Source organism: Psittacula echo (assembly GCF_963264785.1).
Source record: "Psittacula echo genome assembly, chromosome: 1".
NCBI classification, from domain to species: Eukaryota; Metazoa; Chordata; class Aves; order Psittaciformes; family Psittacidae; genus Psittacula; species Psittacula echo.
In genome coordinates, this window is record NC_137735.1 from 127,071,229 (window position 1) to 127,092,900 (window position 21,672).

Genomic DNA, 21,672 nt, shown 5'->3' on the forward strand with positions numbered 1-21,672 from the left:
AAAGGTCCCACTTAAGGTTCAGACTTAACCAGGTTTCACCCCAGTGCATTACTCAGTATTAATGTTTCTTATCAACTCTGTGGGAGTAGCATGCTGCTAGACCCAAAATTCAAAAGCTGAGCATGGTTATGTACTTGGTACCTCCATTGATTTGGAACTACGTTATTTTTTTTATTTAGTCACCATGGCAACTCCAAATTTAGCTCTTATCTAGATAGCCTTGTTGTCAGACAGAGAAGCTGTCTCAAAATAGTTATGCCAAAAAAAACAAACCTAAATAGTTTTAAGCTTTATGATATATTTTCGTTGTTTTCTTCATTTTGCATCTAGGCAGATTGACAGGCTCAACAAGGTCTCTTGCTTCTAAGTGGAAAGTCTACTGTTTGCTCTTAAGTCTCTACTTCAACACACCCAGGTCTTCAGGACACAAATTCTTTTATAAGCTTATTGCAATAAAATTCAGCTTACAATATACTGATTCTACATAAAACAACTGTCTCGGCTTCCTTTAAGTATATCACATGGAAGACTCCAACAAACCTCAAACAGACTAGCTGTAAGTTCTTCCAATTCCTGTCCAAGTTGATCTCGCACTTTAGAAAGCCTTTCACATTCTTCATCTTTTAACTTCAGCTCCTATGGAAAATTGAAAGTTATTTATTCTGACTTAGAGTAATAATTTGGCCTTTTAAAGCTAATACCACAGAGAGGAGGGAGAAAAAGGAAAAATAAGAACATAAAACCTTTGCTAAACAAAGCCTTTCAAAATATTCATCTTAACACTAGAAGCAATTAAATTACTGCTGCACATACATAGCTATTCCTGCTACACGGAAACATACCAGACCAACCTAAAGTATCTCTAAGCTAGACAAAAGCATTTCCAAAATACTCTGAAGTGAAAAAAAGCTTTTTTCCTGGAAATACAGAAGACTAAAGTCACTTTAAATATAGAACAAATTAATTATTGGGACAGACAGAATAACAGTTCTGTGTACCCACTCCTTAACAGACACTTAAAAAAAGCAATCCTTTAAAAAGTAAATAAATAAATAAATAGAAAAGCTTTGTCTCAAGACAATACCCACTTCTAAAAGAATCTTAAAACACATTGTACTATAGTCTCCTGCGTATCTCCCTGCAAGCAATACAATTCCAAAAATCAGACTGTAATCATATCCTTGCTCTCGTTTATGCAGATATATAAAACAAAACAACTTAACAAAACTAAAAATGTTATTTGTCTACGCCAGTAAAATTTGAATGAAGAAGGTCTGACCATACCGCTTTTAAAGTAAGATTTTAACACAGATTTGGCAGTATAAGGGTTACACAGACCCAATTTCATTCGCTACTGTCCCAAGCCTGAGGGGAAAGTGGGGTAACTTGCTGAGAAGAACAAAAGTTCAACAAAAAATTTGAAAGGTTTCCTCTCTCCTCCCCCAGCCATTACGACCTGGAATATCTTGGAAGAAAGAGAAGGAAGGAGAGAAAAAGGGAAAGAAAAGCAGCAGACAGCCAATTCTGACCTTGCAAGCAGGTTTTTTTTTTTGGCCATAACTTCCCTCCCATCCCTTCTATTTTTTCCTCATCCTCTTCTTCCTTTGCCAAGCTAGCTATTACACTACCATCACTCCTGAAACGCAGGACCCAAGCCTGTCACTGACATGTTAAAGACACCAAATACAGTCTAACAATGATTTGGTTTGAAAATTTCCAGAAACAAGTGAAGAAAACAGCTGTCTTCAGAAAACACTGGGAGGCCAGTCACTACGGTGTCATAAGGAAGCCCACATGGCAGCTTCCCTTGTGTTTCTGGGAGATGGTCAGTATTTCTCCCAAATTCTTCATGCTGAGTAATGTTGTACACAACGATGCAGGAAACCACATCTTGCCTCGCAGCATGCTGGTATTATTGCTCTGAATTTCTGCAGTGAGACTGGCAATAGATTTCCTCACAGATGCAGGGTTCTGTTTGACTTCAACTCCTAAATTTGTGTTTAAAGACTGCTTTAGACTCATTTAGTATCAAAGGCATTATTTCTCTCTTCTTCTATCTGGTTTTAACTTTGGGCATTTTCACTGACTTTTAGTCTAGTTTGCTTTTTTCTTTCTTTCCATAGGCAACCTTTTAACTACTTTGAAAGTACCACTTCTTTTTTCCAAAACCACTTTGTTTTTTTCAAACATGGTACTTCTCAAATAGTACTCAACTCTTACTTATTAGCTACTGTTCTGCACATAGTGACCTATCTTAAAAAAGAATTAAAAGGCAGCAAAATAGCAATAGATGGAGGGAAGAGAAGAAAAAAGGAATACAAAATGCCAAAGAAAAAAAAATACTGGAAAAAAGAAAAGGGAAAAAATAATAGGGAAACAAATTTAATTAAGTAATATTGTGCTGGTTTAAAGCATTTCCCACATAAAGTATGTAGTTTAATAAGAACTCAAGTTTCATGTGCTCCTATAAATGCAGAGAATACAGCCAATACATTTCCTTTGTTTTCCTTCACTTATTTGTAAGAAAAATGCTACATACACATCAATATGTCTTAAAAGGAGATTATACTAGTATTCAGCTCAAGAGTTACCCAATTCACAACAAAGATAGAACTACCCCAGGCTCACTTTTGGGCAACCACTATCAATACAGTATTTTAAGTGAAATTGTTACAGTTTTGCCTGCAACTGGAAAGATTTGGGGAGCTCAGATTAACATTTAGGCAGACAAGTAAAGCTGCTTAACGAAAACAGAAAGGAGACAACACCAGTCAGTCTACTACACATGGCTGCTTAGCTAGATTTGTCAAAGCCTGGGCAAGTTTCCATGGCATGATTCAGGAGGAGCATAACATAACATTTCATTTTGCCAAGCAAGTTTAATAGCTTGGGGATTTTTAAGCAGGGCAGAAATAAAGACTGCCCAAAGCAAAAAGCTTAGCAGTTATTAAAAACATTACTACTGCCTGTGTCTTAAAGGCATTACTGGAGACTTCCCAGCCATACACAATAAAAAGGCAGAAAAGACAACTGAGTGTGCTAGACTCATCATCCATGCTGCAATCCTTCCCATATTACTGTTCTGAAAAAAGTAACTACATGAAGATGATAGGCACAACACACACAGTTACCAAAATAGGTAATAAAAAAATTTAACTTTCATGGAAAAAAAAAAATAAATCCTATATCAAAGAGTCATATTATTGCTTATTTCACTTTGATCTTCACAGACTACAAGGTGGGTCTTTAGAAAGAATCAGTGAGATAAGGAATGCAAATTATTGCTTCAAAACCATTTCTATTTTAAATTCTAGTAAGGAAATCAGCCTGAATGAAGTTCAACAAATTAACTAAGTCAGACCTAAATGCAGAAGACCACAGAAAGAACTAAGATTTTCTACAGATATGACCTACAATCAGAATTGTAGGACACTGATAAATTCTGAAGTTGCCAATAAAGTTTGCATTTATATTAGAATGCATTTCTATTTAACTGGTCTTCACTCAGCACCCAAGTCAAAGGAGGTGCGGAAAAATTAGTCCATTGCAACCACATTTACAATGTTACCTGATGTGAGAGAAGGTCCAGGATAATAGAAGAAAAAAATAAAAATCTACTTCAAATCCTGTATCAACACACAAGATCTGAAGACAAGGGATCAAATTGTATCGCTCTGTTTCTGAGATGAAGAATGCATACAGAAATCGAAGCCTTTGAAAGAAAAACCCAGATCTGAGGATCAGGTTCTTCAACTACATTGAAATTTACAATACATGAGAATCACTGTATCAGTGTGGAAAAAACTCTCAATTTCAGTCTAGTAGGCAAATACTAGTAATTTAGAGATGTACTACAAAAAGTCAAACATAGTTTTCACTTGTTACCAACAAGTCTACAGATCTTACTCTGAAGAGTGTGAGAAGCATAGAATTGGTTCTCAAACCAAATACGGTATTTGCAACCAACATCCCTAGGAGACTGGTCTTTCCTCATCAGAGGGGACTAACATCAGTGACCTCAACACTCCAAGAGAAAACACATCAACACAGAAACCAAAGGTTCTCTCTGCAGTCATGGATGACGTCATTACATTGACAGTCTGATCCATGAGGAAATAACTTCAGGGCCACATCAAACAAAAATTCAAGGAAAACATGACTATGAATGGCCATAGCTCAGAAACTACAAGCAAGCTATCCAAAATACATGCAATGTGCTGGTTATTTAAGATGAAAAGCAAACAAAAGGCATTCCTTCAGAAGGACTCCACTAAACTTGCACATCAAGAAACACCATGTATCATAATACCATCATTATTCTCTCAGATGTTAGCTACATGTGGTTGATCCACCTTCAGCAAGCACGGTGACACAGCTCAATCCAGATATGGTATAAAAATTGCAAATGCATAGAGATACGAGGAGCGAAGGCCGCAGGCATTGAATCACCAAGCCTTTTAACACCTCAATTTTCCTGACACTGCTTTAAAAGGATAGTAGCAAAACAAAGAGAAAGGTTCCAATCACCTAAAGCAAGGGCTTTTCAGCTCCACTTCACAGAATATAGCCAGAAATTAAGTCTTCAGTAGGGAAAAAAGAAAAAGAGGGAGCAGGAGGAAGCAGCAAAAATTGACCTGTATAGTCTCAACAAAGAGTGAAAAATTATGTCATTTTAATTAAGGAAGCATTTTAAGGCAAAAGTATGTCCAATCTTACATGCTCCATCAGTACAGAATGATGCCTTGCTGTTACCTCTGATCCAACTTTTCTCCCAATCTCACGACATGATTTAGTGCTGCAACTGACCTAGACTGAAGTAAAAAGTGTACTTCCTGCCATCAGGAATCATATTTTTTACAGACTTTTTTTAAACAATTTTGCCAACAGTGCTGTTCATGGAGAAGTGAAGTCTGTACTCTTAAATATAAGGCATACATATAAAGGAGAAGAAAAAGGAAAAAAGAATAAATCTGTAGTCTATTCCTGACTAGTTTCTTCAAGAACCATACTTAAACGTCTACACATCATACATATATTCTCCAATATAAAAAACTGAGAGCATATTAATAAAAAAGTCACACTCAAGCAGAGACATGGAAAAAAAATTAGACACCGGATCCCTAAGCTTCAAAACTCCTATTTCTTTTCTATTTCCCTTTCTGATTGCAACAGCGACAAATTCAAATCAATCTTTAATGCATACTACAATAGCATACAGCTTGGGTAAGAAATTTGGAGCAAATGAAAAATGCAAGACAGCAAATTTGTGATTACTTTGGTCACTCCTGGGAAGTCTAGTCTGAAGGCTTCCAGGCTCAAAGAGCTCACAAAATTCAAGAGCAAACTGTAATTCTCATTTTTTGCACCGTTCCTAACAAGCAGCACAGAGACTTACAGAGAATTTAAAACCAGCATGCTAAAAACAACCAGCTGTACAAACAACCAACCTATTAATTATATCTCTACAGATTTTTAAACCGCATACTCATCAATAAAAGTGAAAAGACTTGGAAACCATAGAATCAAAGAAAGGTTTTGGTTGGAAAGGACCTGAAAAGATCATCTAGTCCCAATTCCCCTGCCATGGGCAAGGATACCTTTCACTAACCCAGGTTTCTCAACACCCTATCCAACCTGGCCTTGAACGCTGACAGGGATGGGGCAGCCACAGCTTCTCTGGGCAACCTGTTCTAGCGCCTCACTACCCTCTTAGTAAAGAATTTCTCCCTAATATCTAATCTAAATCTACCCTCTTTTGGTTTAAAACCATTCTCCCCTTGTCCTATCACTACATGCCCTTGTAAAAAGTTCCAAGTTTAAAGACTGCATGACATACTGAGTATCACAGAGTCAGCAAAGCCTTATGTGAACAGCCATGACTTTTGGCAGAAAGCCATCAAGAGATGAATTAGGGACAGAAAAAATTAGTCCTCATACAGACAGTGGAACAAAGTAGACATTACAGAAGAATAGGGTTTATTGTACAATCTGTAAAGAGTCCTGCTACAACTCCTGTGTTACTCAGCAATTCCGAAACAGTACAAGTTTAGGAAGACAAGCAGACAAAAGCTATCCATCAAGTAACACTGGTATGAATCAAACTGATGGGTTGAGAATTAGCAAGACCTTTGACATCAGCAGTCTCAAGTTAGTGTTGAATTGCTTTTGTTAAGAAGACCCAAATGGTTCGAAAATATGTGACATGCAGTTAATATGTCCTAGCAGCCTTAATGGCATTTCCTTAAAAACAACCTTGAATTTCAGTGTGAAATAGGAAACACTGTTGATATACACAGTGAGATATTGATATATACTGGAGTAAGATTTTCAGATAAATCCAAGGTAACAGTAGCAAATCTGAGTTTTTGAATACATTAGCTATACTTCAGTACAGTCAGGAGCCAGAAGAGTTTTTCTGAAGTTTAAACTTTAATTTGCTCTTACTTTCTAAGGTTCCAAGTTTAACTGCTAGGATTATATATTCACATGCGAGGTCCTTAAACTTAACTCAGGTTAATGCTTCCTTTCAGTGGTCAAACACTAAGCAAACAAACACACTAGCAAAGTAAGCAACTACTCAGCAATAAAACAATCAACAGAATAATTGATGTCAGAATCCATATTTAATACTAACAAGTGCAAATGCAACTGTGATAGAAATGACGACTACATTCAACAAGATGAGGTAACAAACAGAGGAAAAAGTTCAAACACAAGATAGGATGAGCTTGAATCTAAACAAGAATGGGATCATGTAGAGGAGAGGAAAGGGCACAGATACAATTAGCACAAAATCTAGTCAAACATTGAAGCACAGGGATGTTAAAATTATAAATAATGGCTTTGCATTTATATAGCACCATCCATCCAAACAAGACAAAGCGCTTTACAAATATTAATTAATTGAGCCACAGTGTCTTCAAAGGTATCCATATTCAATTTGAAGTGTGGTGTAACAGTGATCTAAAGAAGACCAGTGACATCCTTATTGCTTCTTTCCTAGGCAGGCATTTCCCTATGAAACATCACAAGTACCCCTCTTCTAAAGCATTTCTATATTCCATGAAACATGCTACACTTTTACACTCTGGGAGAAAAACTACTTGAGAGGTATATAATCAGTGTCTATAAATACTTATACAGTAACAATGGAATGACAGAAAATTATTCCTATTCTCAGCTGGCAGAATGAAGGAATGGTCTACATTTCAAAGAAAAAACATGTTTAACCAGATATTGCAGCAAAAGCTTTCCATGGTTAAGTAACAGCAACACTACAAAAATACATTATCAAGGAATAATTCTAAAACATTAGCACTGCACACATTCAGAAAACTTTACATAAAATAATTACATCCTAATAATTCTACAAGAAATGAGTAGATTTGACTGCACCTTCTGGCTCATCTAGCATTCTGCAGTATTAGAATCACTCTGAAGAGAGAAAAAGTAGGAGACAAGACAACAAGCCTTACCCTCTGAGCTTTTGCAAGTTCTTCTTTCAATCGTTCATAGCCCTTTTCTCTTACTTCCAGTACAGATGGGCTCCGTAAGTGAGATAAACTGTCTGTACTCAACCCAAAAATATCTTCATTTCCTTCAGCAACATCTGCTACTGTAGCACCCTGCAAAAACTCTCTCTCTACATTATTGCTCTCCTTTCTGGAATTATTGTGATTGAATGACCCACTCTGGGGTCCAGAGGTAGAACAAAGTACTGTGTCGGTAACATTGATGCTGTAAAGAGAGTGATAATTTTTTTTTATTTATAGAATACATTAAGAAGAAATATTTTAGAAATAGCAGTAGCAGTGTGGAATATACCATTATGGACACAATTTAATATTAAAACGTTTTAAGTAAAATCACAATTATATCTTTAGTAAAGCAAATAGTTTATATGCAACAAACATCAGCAATTTAAATAAAAAAAACACACAAATGAAAAAAAATCTTACCTGACACCTGATAATTCCCCACAATTCAGTTGTCTGGGAGATGAATAAACAGGTTGTGTGGGAAGATCAGAAACATTTAATGTATTGGGTTGGATTGGTGTGGAGGACACAACAGAAGGATGTGGTCGGTAGATAACACTGGGTGAGGTAGTCTGTTCCTGAGTCCCTGGCTCATTTACTCCAAGAAGATCTGGTGTAGTAGGCGAAGCGAGGTTCACTTCATGAAAGCCTTCCAAGGGATCACTGGCCATAATAAAAGCCTCATCATATGAAACCTTGAATTAAATAATCATATTATCAGAATGCAAAAAAAAATACTACATTATATCTGAAAACTAGATGAATTAAATTCAAAACCACTTAGACAAATATGTTTAAAATACTTCATGATATAATAGAAACTCTGGACTAATCTTGCAAAAGTATGAACTTCAACCATCAAAACCGGTTTTTCCACACATTACACTGTTGAGCCCAGAAGATCTAATAGTGGACCCCACATCTAAATGGGATGATGACATCATGAACATGTTCTGTATCGTAAGACAAAGCCATCTTCCATATAGCCTAAAGCTGTTTTGTATCAAAACACAAATATATTACATTAATGAAAGAGAGGTAGACCTCAGAAACAGTAAGAAAAAAACAAAAACAGTAACCTTAAAACCTAAAGCTTCCACTTTTAATCTCAACAAAGCAAATAATCTAGAGACAGAAATCAGTGAACCTTCAAGTAAATTGCAGTCCATAGTGATTTCAGTTAAATTACACTTCTGATATTGTAACAGTTCATAGAAAGGACTGAACCAGCCAATGAGACTTCCCATAAAGTATGAGGATGTGTATTTAATACATCACATGATTAACTGACAATGACAACTGCCATCATAGTATCATACCAAAAATATAGGTAAAAAGAATACTAAGAATTGGCAATTTAACTGACAGTATCTTTTATTTTTTTTTTAATTCTGTATGTTTTTATAAGATCAACAGAAAACAAGTACAACACACAAATTTTACAAAGCCCAACAGGAAGCTCTTTTACAGCCATTTATCAGAGATGACAAAGATCTTTGCATGATTCAAAACTATGAATTGGAAGTAGTATGGAGAAATTTGTGAAGGAATTACTTACCAGTGATTATTTACTGCAAAAAACAAAACAAAACAAAAAACCACGTTTTCCATGTTATATAAATAAATGAGAAAATTAAGGCTTTACAAAGGTACTTAACATACAAAAAAATAATTGTAGCATCCAACTGAAATAATAAATTGCATTTTACAGAGAAATCTGCTTGGATCTTCAAACTGAAATCACAAGGCAGAGAGAAGACCAAGAAAGATGATGGTCAGAACCATGAAGAGATAATGGCATCAACTTACATAGAATCATAGAATCATAGAATAGTTAGGGTTGGAAAGGACCTTAGGATCATCTAGTTCCAACCCCCCTGCCATGGGCAGGGACACCCCACACTAAACCATGTCACCCAAGGCCTCATCCAACCTGGCCTTGAACACCGCCAAGGATGGAGCATTCACAACCTCCCTGGGCAACCCACTCCAGTGCCTCACCACCCTCTCAGTAAAGAATTTCTTCCTTATATCCAATCTAAACTTCCCCTGTTGAAGTTTGAACCCATTACCCCTTGTCCTGTCACTACAGTCCCTGATGGATAGTCCATCCCCAGCATCCTTGTAGGCCCCCTTCAGATCCTGGAAGGCTGCTATGAGGTCTCCACGCAGCCTTCTCTTCTCCAGGCTGAACAGCCCCAACTTTCTCAGCCTGTCTCCATACGGGAGGTGCTCCAGTCCCCTGATCATCCTCGTGGCCCTCCTCTGGACTTGTTCCAACAGTTCCATGTCCTTTTTATGTTGAGGACACCAGAACTGCACACAATACTCCAAGTGAGGTCTCACGAGAGCAGAGTAGAGGGGCAGGATCACCTCCTTCGATCTGCTGGTCATGCTCCTTTTGATGCAGCCCAGGATACGATTGGCTTTCTGGGCTGTGAGCGCACACTGCTGGCTCATGTTCATTTTTTCATCAACCAACACCCCCAAGTCCTTCTCTGCAGGGCTGCTCTGAATCTCTTCTCTGCCCAACCTATAGCTGTGCCTCGGATTGCTCCCACCCAGGTGTAGGACCTTGCACTTGGCATGGTTAAACTTCATAAGGTTGGCATCAGCCTACCTCACAAGTGTGTCGAGGTCCCTCTGGATGGCATCCCTTCCCTCCGGCGTATCAACCGAACCACACAGCTTGGTGTCATCGACAAACTTGCTGAGGGTGCACTCAATCCCACTGTCCATGTTACCGACAAAGATGTTGAACAAGATCGGTCCCAACACCAATTCCTGAGGGACACCACTCGTTACCGGTCTCCAGCCGGACATGAGCCATTGACCACAACTCTTTGCGTGCGGCCATCCAGCCAGTTCTTTATCCACTGAGTGGTCCACCCATCAAATTCATGTCTCTCCAATTTAGAGACAAGGATGTTGTGTGGGACAGTGTCAAACACTTTGCACAAGTCCAGATATACATGTACAGATATACATGTACATGTACATCCAGTTAATCAGCCGCTTCATGAAACAGATAGACAACACCAAGAATGGAATCCCCAAATTAGCATATGCAACCACGTTTTAGCTACAGCAATACTTTTTGATCATCTTGAACTCAAAGAACTTCAAAACTGATTTGCAGCTCAAGTACTACACTGTCTATACACCCATGTTAAACAAGTTGCTTTATCACATTATCAGGTACACATGGAAGATACTCATTTGTTCAGACAGCAAGAATGCCATTAATTTTTCTCTGTCCCTGCTAACTGCTCCCACAAAAAAAATAAAAAAAATAAAAAAAAAAAAATCAACCACCTTTAAGAAACTACCCAACTTACGGGACAAAAAGGACATCACATGAATAAAAAGGGATAGTTTGGGCCTTGGGGTTTTTTTTTCAGCAGGAAATTAAATGCAGAAATTTGTTTTATTTTGAACTACCAACAGCAGTTGTACAAACATGATTTACAGAGAAAAATGATGTCAGTTTTGTGCTTTGAAGCTTTTCTACATAACACAGAAATGAACAGCTCATGGTTAAGTAAGTTTGAAAAACATGATTGTTTTCCCTATACTTCTTTAGCTATTATAAGAATAATAACTAAAGCTGTATGTAATGATAAAGCCTTGTTAATTTGTTGAGTCAACAAATTAAAATGGCAGCACTGCCAGAGCCACAGGACACTTCTTCAAGGTTAAATTTCAATAATGTTTTCAGCCCTACAGTGCAACTATAACATGTGGTTTACAATTAATAAGCTAAAATATTGACATCGTCAAAACACAAAACTGCAGAAGCAGTTTTTAAAGTTCATTAGCCCAGTTGAAAAATACCCACCTTGCCAGTCTCAAAGTAAGGCTCACATCTACACAAATACATTTGCTTTCATTGTTCTCACCACCAAGTAAGCCATACCCAATACTACTCTACTGGCAACACCACCAAGATGTTCCAGTTCTTTGGATTCCAGTCTTCACAATTAACAGAAGATGCAGATTTCTGAATAGGGATGTAGAAAGGCTCTGGATGCCTTGGCCTTTTCTATGCCTACAGCACCTAGGAAAGTGCACCAAAAAACACCCAACAGAAGCAGAGATTGAGAAAACAGCTGAAAGCAAAACACGAACAACTCTTCTGCCACATCTTCCCCTCTGCTGACCACTGTTTTTATGTCAAGTTTGAAACACACATTCCTAGTACCACTGAAAACTCACAGTCTGACTTGATGTTCGCTTATGGTACCTTAGTATTTTGCACCACCACTATCACTGGTTGTTTTCAGTTGCATACCCCCTTGGGCTGAAATTTTCTAGGAAATCTTCTTTTGCCCCAAATCCATTTTTTAAAAAACACTATTTAGCAATTTCCAAGAAAAAAAGGCTCAGGAAAACTTATTTGTCAATTTTTAATATACCTTACACAACAAAAAAACAAAAAATTACCTACACAAACCTTAGGGCTGTTTGTAGGAAATACTTTAAGTACATCAAGTAAATTATAAGCTCAAAGATCTACCATTCTGTATCTTTATGATAATTTACAGAAATTCAGTTATGTTATGAAATGCACAAAGTCATGCTGGCTCACACAGAGAAAAATGATTAGAAGCCTGCTTATCTTCCAAATGCTCAAATGCATTTCTGGCTCCCCCTCCAGACCACCATATCAATCTGATAAGTCAAGTAGTTATGTCTGTAAAAATAAATAAACAAATCTATCTCATCTACATGCTCCTACTCCTATAAGAAATGTTCCACTTAACTCCTTTCCTACAGCTTTTCCACCTAACCTGCCTTATATCCTGCAGTGGTTTTAATAATTAGAAAAAAAGATTATGGCATTTTATTTACAAGACTATCACCCTGTTAATACATTAAATACCAGTCTCAGCCTAAACAGACAAGTGAGATTTATGAGTAAGTAAATCCATGCATAACTTCACGGTTATCAAAAAACAAGCTCTTTCTGCTACACTAAGTAAAAAAGTTATACAAGTTATTCCTGGCAGAGCTGAAAATAAGTCCCTCAGCTAAACTTTTCCCATAGCCTGTCAAATGGGCACTCATAAGCATACCATCTGTGTAAAACACTTTCCATTCACAACTTTTTTCCTTTCTAGCATTACTTCTCACTTAGCAGGAAGCAGGCAGAAGCTGGGTACACCATCCATACAAGACAAAGAAGCCCACATTAAACATCACAGTTTCAAGACCCATCACCATTACCTTGTTACCCAGACATCAGCTGAACACACATTATGCACTAATGAAACCAAGCATTAATGCAAAAAGCTAGGCAGTCCGAAAAATAAAAGCTCTCTTTTGGGAAAGAACTCTTCAAAGTAATGGTAAACAAAAGGAGTGAGGGGAAAGCACATTAAGTTTCAGTGTCATTAAGGGTTATGGGCTTGGTTAAGTCTTGGAGTGAGGGGTCTGTATTATTGACTAAGGCAGCAGTGAACAGCCTTGCTGTGAAGGAACATGAAGCACATGGTATGCAGAGAACTTTTACTATGAGCCAAGCTGACAGTGTGTAAAAAAACAAAGTGTTGGCACAGCACTCTACAGTAGTACTTCTGCTACTGTGAACAAAAGCTGATATTCTGATATTTCAGGGCATCACACTTATTAAACAAAATTGTGAATTTTCTTAATACTTTTTCCACCACATTAATACATGGTGAAAGTTTGGAACAGCATTCGTGCCTGCCAAATACATGATTATGTTTCTCTTAGTTGATAGGATGCAATTTGGATGATGTAAAAATTCAAGTAGTGTAATAAATCAGGATGAATCACCAAAATAATTTCCTTATACTTTCATCTGGAAATAACGCAAATTTGGTGGAAGCTGTCCAAATGTTGCAACTTTTTACTCTCTATTGCCACATTTGCACTGCTGACTACCCACATAACTGCATGAGGAAACTACGCCCAAATTGTTATTTTATCTAAACAAAAACATACTACAAAGAAAACAGTTTAACAACAGCCAGTTTAACCCATTTCTACAGCTTCTAATAGGAAAAAAGAACTGCAAACATTTTCAACAGCAGTCAAATCAAACTGTTTAATCTAATTTTCCTGTTATTACTCTAAGAGGGGTCCAGCTACTTGCCTGAATCAAAGCAGTCAATAGTAAACATCTAAAAGCTTCCTGAAAAGCTGTAATTTGTGTTGGCTTTTGGGAAGGAGGGGGAAAAAAAAAAAAAAAGTATTGTTGAAAACTGCCTACTACAAACTCTGGAGTTCATCTTTCACAGATTGCTTTTAAATACAAAACAGGCTGAAGATGACAAGTTTGAACAATCTCGTGTTATAGCCTGTTTAAAAGCAATGCCAGCGCCAAACATTTCACGCATAAAAAAAAAAGAAATCTCATTTCTAGCTTTAATAGTAAAGAGCACCATCATAACAGAATGGGGGGGGGGGGGGGAATCACATAAGGAAAAAGAAGTTGCTGTTTCTAAGCATTTTGATGAAAAGTAAATTCTAGTTAGCATTTACTAAAAAAAGGTGATTATTTGCTATAGTGTTTTAATTTTCACACAGCAGGCCTTTCAAAACGTAATAAAGTCTCAAGGACTTCCCTTATTGGACTCCTATATTTGCTTTAGTTAATCTGGGAGGAGGGAGGAAAGTGGATTTTTCTGTAGCAGTTCCTCAAAAGGACTGGCATTAGTCCACCATTGGGCCTGCATTCTCCTCAGTGGGTTAAAAAAAACCAAATATAATTCAAAATATTTGGCATTTTACAGTCAGGAGTGTAATACGTTTTAAGCTCTAAAGAACTCCATCAGGAATTAGAGTACTGGACTAATAAATACCTTTTAAAGAAGCAGTTCAATTAAGTACTGCTATGCCATACCTATAACTGTGAGATGCAAGCAAACAGCTTAAGAAGTAAAAGTGTTGTAAGGCATATATGCACATTAATTTAAAATTCAAAACCAATTCAGTTACAGGTATCCAGTATGAGATATTCATCAGATGCTGGCACAGGACGAAGTTTGGTGGATTTTGGGTTTTGGTTTTTTTTTTTTTCATAAACTGTTTCATATTTAAGCTGGGCCACAGAATCCAAGTTTAAACAGTGATATCAATGCCAGTTCATTGTATAAACACAAGTCAAGATTTGGCATAGGAATTCCCTCAAGGAGAACAAAAACCAATTCCTGCCTTTACAATTTTGCAATTATGTAGCCCAAACTCGCAACATCTTTTTTTTTTTTTTTTTTTTTAACTGGTAAGATACCAGAGAAAAGAAAGCACTGACCTACTCCAGTCTCTGCATATTCTACTTGTAATTTGCAAGTGACCTTACACCACATTTTTACCAACAGATAGTAAATTGGGCAAGATGGTAAACAGGAGGTAAACTGTAAGCTAGGCAAGTCTACAGAATTTAAGAGCTAGTGAAACCACATTTGGTTCAACAGGAGAATATTTTTTTACTGCATTCCCACGACTGTTGTCATATAATGGTTTGCTATGGGTCTTTTTCTGTTCTTTATTCTCACATTAGACATCTAAAACATGATTTCACACCATTTTAAAAGCAGCATGTAGTCTATGTGATAGCAAGACTTTATAGAGGATTTTTTGTTGTGCCGAACTGATGATTAAACAGAAAAACCTTTTTAAAACTTTACTACAAGCATATCTTCAACTAGAAAAACTAAAGTGCGGGCAGCAAGTGTCTCACAGAAACAAGCAGCACACAAGATTCTACAACCTATATTTATGAAGTGTTTGTGAAATCTATAAATAAACATGGTTTAGAGTCTGGCAGATAGTACACCTCTTACTACAGAAAAATCAGTGTTTTGCAAGGTAGGATACTTCAAACTTTTATTGTAAACAAGCATTTAAATAATGCTGTTCAGTTCACAGACTACCTAAATCAAGCTAATTTAACTGCAAATACGACTCTCTTTGCAGACGCTGTTCTTTTTAAGATTGAGCATTGTTCTGCCTTATCTTGGAAACAACTTCAGAATCCCATCTCAGGTTTAAGCCTGTCCACAGTGACTGTAGTATCATTCTTGCCAAGACTTGAACCTAAAGACCCTCTCGTTTTCAGTCAGCACCAAAAGCAATTAATTAAGTAAAAATGGTCAAAATTTTCATGATATGCAAAGCTTTCTAAATGTATCTCCAAGTGCATTTAAAGAAACATTTTCTTAATTTCTGAAAAACACAGTTAGCCTATTATTGAAGCGTCTAATGTAAGTTATAGTCAAGCTACATACAGTAAGACAAGATTTTAAATGCCATATTAAAAAGGGTCTTAAAAATAAAAATCCAAAGTACACATTTCCTTTTTGGAAAAATCCATAAACATTAAGTGGAACAAACAGTAAGACCAGCTCATCTGGCATTTTACATGAATTTTACATCAAGTCAATAAAAGCTACAAAGATAGCTGCAATCTATAATCAAAAGGCTTATTGTGACTGTTTCCCTACAGAAAAGAAAAAAATCACCTTTTAAATATAGTGTAACAAGATGAATATTTCAGCCACAGCTGTGAGGTCCACTCCCATTTGTTATTTATTAAAAGCATAATGAGAACAGTAAATTATTTATCCTTCTTTGCTCTCTAGGTAACATTAACCAAGCACAGCAGATGAATGACTGCCAAGACACAAATACAGAAAGCCCAATTTAACCCTTCCCAGAACTCATTAAAAAGATCTGTAACAAAAACAACAATAAAAACATTAAAGCAGCAAGACCTCAGGCTTTGCCCTACATTTTACCGAGGCATACAAATATTTGAACAGATGGTAGGTGCCAATACATGCTTCTAGACTGAATAACCTTACATCTGCTTCAAGACAAGCTGGTAATCTCACAGTTATGGCAAGTCTGTGGAAGATTAATTATTTTAGCTATCTAGATGACCGTTTCTGATATTTCTAATACTTTTGATATTAAGAACACGCTTGCAAATGAACACAGCAGTCAAAACAACCAATATAAAGCTTGTTACACTATCTGCAAACAGAACAGACAACAGTCTCAAACCGATGATAACACTGATGCTTTTTGTCAGCAAGAGGAGCATCGAGGGTATCATTAACGCTTTGGCCATTCGGTGTTCTCCTGCTTCCAGAGCCCTGCGACTCTCGGGGAACTAGTGGAGCATCAGCACTTAGGCAGCACAAATTTCTGCACCGCTCACCACTTCCAATCAACTCGTAACCAGAATTTCCTTTCCGAGCGTCACTCTGTCACATTACGAAATTCAGGGTAACTGAAATCCCCGCTGCTTAACTACTATAGCTTACAAGACTACTTATCGGCGACCAGGCATTATCCTCAATATTGCTCTAAGACCCTAACGCTACCAGTAACGCTACCAGAGAGCACAGCTCCACAGTCCCACGAAGCAAAGCTTCCCTCTGATCCCCAACCCGCTGCCTTTGGCACCCCTCGGCGACGCCGCCCCGGGCCTAGAGGGAGGGGGGCGAAGTTCGTGGACTCACCGAGTGGCCCTGCCTTGCCCTGCCGCTCCCCCGCACCTCCTTCCCCACCGGCCGAGAGATCTATAGCACCGGCTTAGCTTCCTCTCCTCACTTCAGCCACTCCTGCCCGGCCGCCCTTCCCTACGGGCCCTACACCGCCTCCCGCGCGCCACCGCCGCGCTGGCAGCTCTGAGGGCAGGGCGGCTTTTCCGAGCCACCGGCCCCAGGCGTGCGACTACGGCTCTTTGTCCAACGCTGCCAGGAGCTCTCCCGCGGCAGGTGCGCCCGACACCTTACAGGGTGACCCCGAGAACTACTCCTGCCCAGCTCTGCCTTCGACGGCGGTTGGCTCTGGGTCCGAGCGCACCCGCGCCGCCGGCTGCCCCCGTCGCAGGCACGCAAGCCCCGACGGAATCAGGGGCGGCCGTGCCAGCGGCTCCTTCCCGCCGGAGACGGCCACAGCGGCACGGCCCGGACCGCCCGCTGACCCCGAGCTCTTCTGAGAGGCACTCCCAGCCCCGGCCCCCACAGGAGATGTGCGACGGGGAAGCCCGGGCACCGCATCACGGCAAGAGGCAGCCCTCCCAGGCGTCGCTGGCTCCGCCCGCCCGGGCTCAGGCTCCCGGCAGCGCGGCGCCAGGCAGGTGCAGCAGCGGTAGCGGGGATCCGCAGCTCTGCCAGCCGCCCCCGTCCCGCCAGCTGGGCTTTGCCGCGCAGCCCCGCCGCCACATACCTGCCGAGCCCCGAGAGAGCGGCCGCCGCCGCACCGCGTCCCCTCACACAACCTGAGGGGGCGGGGCGCCGGGCAACCGCCGCGCATGCGCACCGTTTGCAGCGGGGTGCGGGGGGCAGGTGTGTGCGACCCCTCAGCCGCCACTGCCCCCTAGCGGGGTGGGGGTAACTGACCCCGGGGTACGCGATCCTATAGCCCTGGAGCCGGGAGGCAAGGCTGGTCAGAGCAGCGTCCCTGTGTGCCCTCCTCCACCCATGACACAAACCACTGGTGAGGGACATGTTCGTGGAGGCTTTTCCTCCACACTCGTCAGAGTCATCAGGCAGTCGGGGTTTCAGGGAGCCAAGAGGTCTAATCAGAGGCTGAGGAAAAGCAAGCACGTTGCACGGCTGGAATGGATCGAGGCAGCCTCCATCCCTTCTCTGCCAGTGGTGCCAGAGCAGCCCACAGCAAACACTGTCCATGAAATCCTGTTAGATGAACTAAACTAAATACTGATAACTCAAAGCTGTTTCCTTAGGGCCTGGCTGGAAAGGTACCAGAGTCACGAGTGACACAGAGGAGGGCACAAGTGCAGTCAGACACCACGTTTCACACGAAGGGAGGGGGCAAATGGGCAGGCTGCAAGCACTTCGTGGCATCAGGAGACATCTGCCAAAATTTCTGTGCCTCTACTGAAAGAGTGTTAGCTAAAACACTGCTTCTGTTCAAGGGCAGGCAAGGACAGGGCTGTTAAATACTGACTGTTTTGCTGCCGTGATAAACACAAGGAAGTTAATAATTCTGTATTTAATAGCACATGGTAACAAAAGCACAGGCTTACACAATTAAAAATGAGAAAATGCAATATATGCCAGTTCATTATCCACTGATTTTCATTCACAGGGCACGCACTGCTCCAAATCAGGTTCTAAGCCTGCCTAATGTACGTAATAATTAAAGACTGAACTGTAATTTATATACAGAAGACTCGTGAAATAAGGCCACATAAAGTGCAAAAATAGAGCTCACCTGCTAAAAAGATGTGAGTTTCCAGCTCTACTAGTTTGTCTGATAGACATATTACTACTACCTCTCATCTTGGCTTGCCTATGCCCTTAAGCTGTCATTACAGCCATTCTGACACAAGCAGGGTAGCTGGGGCAATTTTCCTGCCTCTCAGAGGTTAACAACCGTCCTTAATTTTTTTCCTTTAGAAGTCCTGGTCTTTACTGTTCAGTGTTTCCTGTGCCTTTAAAAACAGTAGGCAAAATGTTGGAAAGCTGCTATAAACAGGTCTACGTTTTACCACTGCTCTGATTACAGTGCCAAAAAATATGCTTCCAATGACAGCAGTATTGGCTGGACAATGTACTTGCCTTGTTGTTAGTTTCAGCTGAAGTGAGCCATAAACTACAATGGTGAGGAACTTTAGCAAAAAACTGATGTAAACAAGATCTCATAACATTCAACAGTCAAGGAATCTAGGCCACATTCCAGTCAATAATGGAAACGTTAATTATCTTGACAGCTTTCTACTGAATGTGAAAGAATCCTGTTTGGCCAGTACTACAGGACATAGCCATAGACAAATAAAGTTCTCTGTGGCACATTCACACAGCATTCACTAAGCAAGAAGTTCACTGGGGAAAAATAATATGACAAAGAGATGTCAAAAGGCAAACGTATCAATGCCATTCATCATTAAGTAAATATATTAACTGTAAATACTAAGACCTTCTAAATTCCTTTTGAGTATGTAAAACTACACCGACTACAAGGGGGCTCAGGCAGCAAAAAATTGCTACAGAAAATCATCATCTACAACTTTTCTGGAAGCAGTTTGAAAACCTTTGAATTTATTTAATTTGCTAATACTGACATGCACTAGAACCCAAGCAGTGCTCTCAGAATACAGGTTTACCAAATTAAAAGGTTCATCAGAAAGGTCATTAAAAACATGATTGCAAAACAGTGGAGTCAGAAGTTGAAAACAATGCATTAAGACAGAGTAAACTGATAAGAGTCTATAATTAGGATCTGTAATCCTATAGTTCTTAATCCTGTACAGTGACTGTACTTAGCATGAGTCTGCTGTCTTAACCAGATTAGACATCTTGCATTTCAAGAAATAAAAGCTATACAGTTCAAAGACATTTGATTATGCTAAAATTAATCACCAAGAGATTTATTTTGTCAAAGTACTCCTGTATTTTGTTGTACGTAATACTTTAAAAAGTCAGGCAGTAACAAACCACAGAAAATATAATTTATGTGCTTAAAATTAAAAGTTGAAACTAGATTAAATCCAGAAACATAAATGAAAAGTAAGTAATTTTTTTTTCTTTAATCTATTTTAAAAGAGTACTTTTACCCAGCCTTTGGCTCCTTCCTGAGCTGCACATCAGTGTCAAAGCAGGGTTGTTCCTCCAGGCATCATCAGCTGGGAGCCAAGGATAACCCCATCAGTGAGGGCACAGTCAAGAGCAGGGCTAGGGCGGTGATAGCAACAGACTTAGTCATACACCCAGGGACCATCACACAAGGTGACATGTTAAACCAAGTCCAGGATCCACCCAGGAAGTCTTACCAGGAAAAGCAAGAGGCAGAACTAGACAGCTATGTGTAGAGCTACACCTATAATGTAGGCCTGAGGCTCCACCAAGGAAGGAGCAAACAAGATAGACTTACCCAAGATAAAGCACAGTCAAATCCTGGTGGCCTGGGCCTGAGCTTAAATGGAGCCCTGGAATCCCTGCCCACAATGGGAAAATGATGGCTGAGTAGGGGCTCCAGATGAGGCTGATCAGGATGATTAAGGCTTTTTAGTGCTCTCAGGTCCCTGGCAACCAGGAAAACTGGAAATCCTTTTAGAAATATAACCATGAATCACTGTTGTTCTAAGCAAGAGGGAACACTGTTGCCGGTGGAAAATTATATACGATTTGCAGCTTTGGTGGAATAATATATGCCATGGGTGCTTTCTCTGATTACATAGATGTAATCTGAAAGGAGCATTCATCAAAACAGCACAATGTACAAAATCTGGAGTATGGACTTAGCAGAAACCACACTTTTTCTAATGAACACTAGTATTTGCTGCTCCCATCAAATCTATTCACTCAGTGTGTTCAATCAGTTTACCTGTTCCTTTTGAACTCATTGGTGTGGTTAAATGCCCCAAATCAGAAATTCCCATTCTGTAGCTAGTTAGAAAGCTGGACGGGTACCTTGGTGCAGTCTTGGCTCTAAGTAATCTGTGTACTAACAACTGGCAGTCTCCCCCTTGTAGCTTCTCTCCAGTCATACTTGTGCAAAATATGGTAAACATCATTGCGAACATTTCCTGCACTGCACAGAGTCCCTCTGAACTGCATCTCTCGGCCCAGGTCTTCTGTTGCATTTGAACCACCCAAGAGAAAGTCTTCTAGTGAAGCTGCTAATAGTTACAATCCACTGAACCTAGGAATACTGCTTCAAGGGAGTAAAAAGCACAACAGACAAGTGTTTTGGAGAAGGTAGCCCCAGACTACTGGTAGGCTTCTCTGTTGAAGGCAAGAAGGGCTGCAGGACTTGAAAGAAACTAAGTACATAATTTTTCTTTGATCTGAATTTAACTAAAGTTTCTCATCTATATACAAACACAAATGCCAACAGCTAATCAAATTTTTCCTCCTACAGGTTGGGAGAAATAAAAGAATGAGATAGTTGTTCTCTTTATAGTAGATGCTCAAACATGTGATGGGGGAGGATATCTCAACAATTTCATGGGCAAATAAAGCAGGCAAATATTGAATTCTTATTTGCTACTTCTCTATGATACTTCCTACTTGTTTCTTTTATTGTTTGTGGGGGGTTTTATTCCTTTTTAATACCGAATAAGCTGTAATTATTATTTCCCTTTCAATGAAGATGTTATAAAACAACAAACTCAAGCAAACCACAGGATGAA

General features: G+C 39.4%; 1 protein-coding gene across 1 annotated transcript in view; it reads right to left on the reverse strand.

Moving 5' to 3' along the window:
- Window positions 1-17,818, reverse strand: part of RAB3IP (RAB3A interacting protein) — a 34,193-nt gene extending 16,375 nt beyond the window's left edge. The window contains exons 1-4 of the mRNA XM_080626146.1: window positions 17,742-17,818; window positions 7,959-8,233; window positions 7,476-7,737; window positions 541-636 (exon numbers count right to left, since the gene is read on the reverse strand). Coding sequence (XP_080482272.1) covers window positions 541-636; window positions 7,476-7,737; window positions 7,959-8,209 — 609 coding nt within the window. The 5' untranslated portion in view covers window positions 8,210-8,233; window positions 17,742-17,818. The remainder of the gene's footprint in view (window positions 1-540; window positions 637-7,475; window positions 7,738-7,958; window positions 8,234-17,741) is intronic.
- Window positions 17,819-21,672: the final 3,854 nt, after the last annotated feature.